Source organism: Octopus sinensis, linkage group LG2 (genome assembly GCF_006345805.1).
Source record: "Octopus sinensis linkage group LG2, ASM634580v1, whole genome shotgun sequence".
Taxonomy (NCBI): domain Eukaryota; kingdom Metazoa; phylum Mollusca; class Cephalopoda; order Octopoda; family Octopodidae; genus Octopus; species Octopus sinensis.
In genome coordinates this window covers 155,623,215-155,626,776 of record NC_042998.1, presented here as the reverse complement: position 1 = coordinate 155,626,776, position 3,562 = coordinate 155,623,215, and the positions used below count along the sequence as shown (strand labels likewise).

At 39.6% G+C, this 3,562-nt stretch overlaps 1 protein-coding gene across 1 annotated transcript; it reads left to right on the top strand.

Moving 5' to 3' along the window:
* Positions 1–1,422: 1,422 nt before the first annotated feature.
* LOC115226458 lies at positions 1,423–3,180 on the top strand. Its single transcript, XM_029797458.1, has 3 exons — positions 1,423–1,555; positions 2,573–2,814; positions 2,962–3,180. The coding sequence occupies exons 1-3, from the start codon at positions 1,423–1,425 to the stop codon at positions 3,178–3,180; spliced, it is 594 nt and encodes a 197-aa protein (XP_029653318.1).
* The last annotated feature ends 382 nt before the right edge of the window (positions 3,181–3,562 follow it).

The following is a 3,562-nucleotide window of genomic DNA, read 5'->3' as shown; positions in this document are numbered from 1 at the left end:
GTTGGAAGATTACATCATCTGGTATGTTGTCATTGAGAATTTTACCTAACGTTGATAAACTTGGTCTAACATGCTGGTGTAAGTGTTGGAATTCATTCTGCCCTTACAAGTGAACAATATTCCTGGACCTGAAGATGACATGCAACCCCAAATCATTATGCTACCACCTCCAAATTTGATTGCTAGTATAACACATCTAGGATCATAAGCTTCCCCAACTTTTTGATGAACATAAACAGCTCCAGGGGTTCCAGTGATCATTTTTGGTATCCAATAAAGAATGTGTACAAGCATAATAAATTCAATTATACCTAATAAATTGGTGGAAACTAATATGGAGAACTTACCTCAAAGTTGCTTTCACCGGACCAAACAACTTTAGCCCAATCATCATCATTCCAATCTTATTGCTCTTTTGCCCAAGAAAATCGCTTCTTCTTGTTCACCTCAGACAGCCATGGTTTCTTTCTAGCCTTACATCCTTTGAGCCCAGCCTCTAATAACCTTCTTGTGCGATTTGATATCTCTTTGTTGCTTCCCAAAACTCAGCAGCTACGTCAGAAGAGGTTCTTTTCCTATTGGCCAGAAATGTCCTCTTCAGCAACTTGTCTTCCCTCAGAGTTGTACACTTTTTACAACCTTGACCATTGTAGTTTTTGAAAGAATTGGTCACATTGAACCTTTTGATGGTTGTTTGGACACCGTTTCTGAAGCATTTAAATTTTCTTGCAATTTTGACTTGGGATAGTCCTTGTTTGAGTCCTTTGAATTTCAGAAATCTGTTTATTCAGAGACATGTTCAACAAAGATTAACTACCAATAAGCTATTTATTGAAAAAATAGGAAAAAATGTTAGTATCACACATTGAATGGCAGAAAATTGCCCCAACCATTTATGCAAAATATGCAAAAATGCATTAAAGCGGTTATAAAAGCAAAAAGAAAACATATAAAATACTAATTATTGATGGGATATAATCAAGAATGTCTATTAGATTGTTTTCAATTATGTGAATGAGTTTCAATCATATTCTCTATTTTTTTCATACCTGCCCCATAATTTTGGCTAAGGCTGTATATATGTTTGCATGTACACTTGCACACATTCACACACGCATGCATACACACACACACACACACACACACGCACAGGGTGTCCAAGCAAAATTTGACTGTTGGCACAAAAAAGAAAACAGATAAACTATCCCATCCAAAAATAAAAGTATTTTTAAAAATCAAAAAATAATAATTAGATTATGGTTGAGAGATAACAATTTACTTGACGTAACCACCCTCAGCTTCCACCATGGCCTCAAAATAGCTACAGAAATTGGTGCATGCATTCCTCACTGTGTCCCTGAAAAGATCTTTGAACACCTCCTTGATCTTGGCCATCAGCTCAACCTTGATATTGCAAGCAGAATGGTTGGTGTCTTTCTCAACCACACCCTACTCATAGTGATCCATGAGAATGCAATTGGGGAAATTAGGTCAGAAATAGGGGCTGGTGAAGTTGTAGAAATTCTCTGCCAACCACATCTGACTCCTTCCAGAGGTATGGCAAAGAGTCGAATATTGCCATCACATATATGGCCTTCCATCAGCAACCCTCTCCAGCCAGGGTTTGAGCACAGTCTCCAGTAGCTTCACATAGCATTAGAATTGAGCCTAAAGCCCTATTCAAAAGGGTGGGACGTCACCCTCACTGGAGACACACACAAAGACCATCACAGTTTGGGGTAACTTAGTTTTCATGACACATATGACAACACATGGATTGTAGACAAGTTACCAGTTGTGCAGCTGGTCCTAGTAGAAGTTCTTTTCATTTGGGAAGTACCAGAGCATCCTCGGCTGAACAAGATGCCTCTGCTTGTTCAGGAACTTCTTTACTTTCATCAAGCAGTTCTCCTTGGCCTTATCAGAATTTGTCCCTTGTGACACTTTTACAAATGTAAGCAAAAGTCTTCATTCAGGGCCAGCTTCATGGTGGTGACTCCAATACTCATCTCTCTCATCAAAGCCTGGATTCTCTTGCTCAGATCTTCCACCATGTTGTTCTGCAGTTGTTGGATGAATCCCAGCATGCAGACACAGTAAGAACAACCGCTGTGTCCATTGACATCACATGATAGTTGTAAATAACTGCCATTTCCAATATTCTACAAGAACATGTCTGGCCTTGGAAAAATATTACCTTACTTGGAAAGAGGTGAGGTTTGGTGACAGGAAGGACATGCAGCCATAGAAAATCTGTCTTAAATAAACTCTGTCCAACCCATGCAAGCATGGAAAGTGGATGTTAAACAATGATGATCATATCCTACATCATATCCTACTAGTACATGACCTATTGTTTTATACATGGAATAAGTAATATTTTGCTTCATTGAAATATAGGTTATATATACACATGAAAGAATAAAGTAAAATAAGGTAGAAGAATACTGAAAGAAAAAGAAACATTTAGTTCATGAAGCTGCTGAGGAATATAAAAACGACTGTAAACAAATAATCATTAAGCTATTTATTTTTCTGCAAAATACTGTCCTCCATCCCTGTGTTTCCTCAGCCTACACCTTCCACACCCTCAGAGTTGGCACATTTAATGTGGGCACATTGAAGGGTAGGTCTGGTGAGATTACTGAGATACTTGAATGGAGGCTTGTAGATGTGTGTTGCATCCAAGAAGCAAGAAGAGGAGGTTCTACTAGGTTCCTCACAGGCAAACGGCATAGGTATAAAATCTGGGTAGAGAACAGTGATGGGGTTGGGGGCATATGCAAACTTCTTGTTGAGAAATTGGTTGATAAGGTAAATAAGGAAGTCAGAGTGTGTTACAGGATACTTAAGCTTAGACAAGTGTTGCAATAAGGAAGAGTAATCATTATCTTGGCCTATGCCCCTCAGCCAGGACTACCTGATGAACATAAAGACTGATTTTGTGACACCCTTTTGCAGACTGCTTTGTTGATGAATGTCAGGGACCTTCTCTTTGTGGCTGGCGACTTCAGTGCGCATGTTGGACAGCATCCGGGTGGCTTCCATGGTGTGCATGGTGGCTACAGATTTGGTACTCATAATGAGGAGGGAATCAAGCTGCTGGAGTTCTATGATGCAAATGAGCTTATGATCTGCAATACTAACTTCAAGAAACTTACCAGTCATCTGTTCACCTAGCAGTCTGGTGGGCACTACATTCTTGTCAGAAAATGGGAAAAATTGCTGCTTATAAATGCCAAAACTTTCCCAGGTGAAGAATGCATCCCCCAACTTAGGTTAATTGTTAGTGACTTCCTGATCTAAGGTGACATGGTGGTAAAACAATGTAGTCGACAGGGCCATTAGAGAAAAGAAATGAGCCTGGAAGGACAGTAAGAGTGGGGGTAGCAGGGAACTGCATCAGATAGCCAAAAGGGAAGCTAGGAGACATGTATATTTAACCAGGTGAGAAGCAGAAAAGAAGTTTCCCAATGTTCTGCAACTTGAGAACTAGATACTTGAAGTGTTTTGGATTACAAGACAGTGGGTGAGAGAAAATTGTGACATCATAGGAGAAATG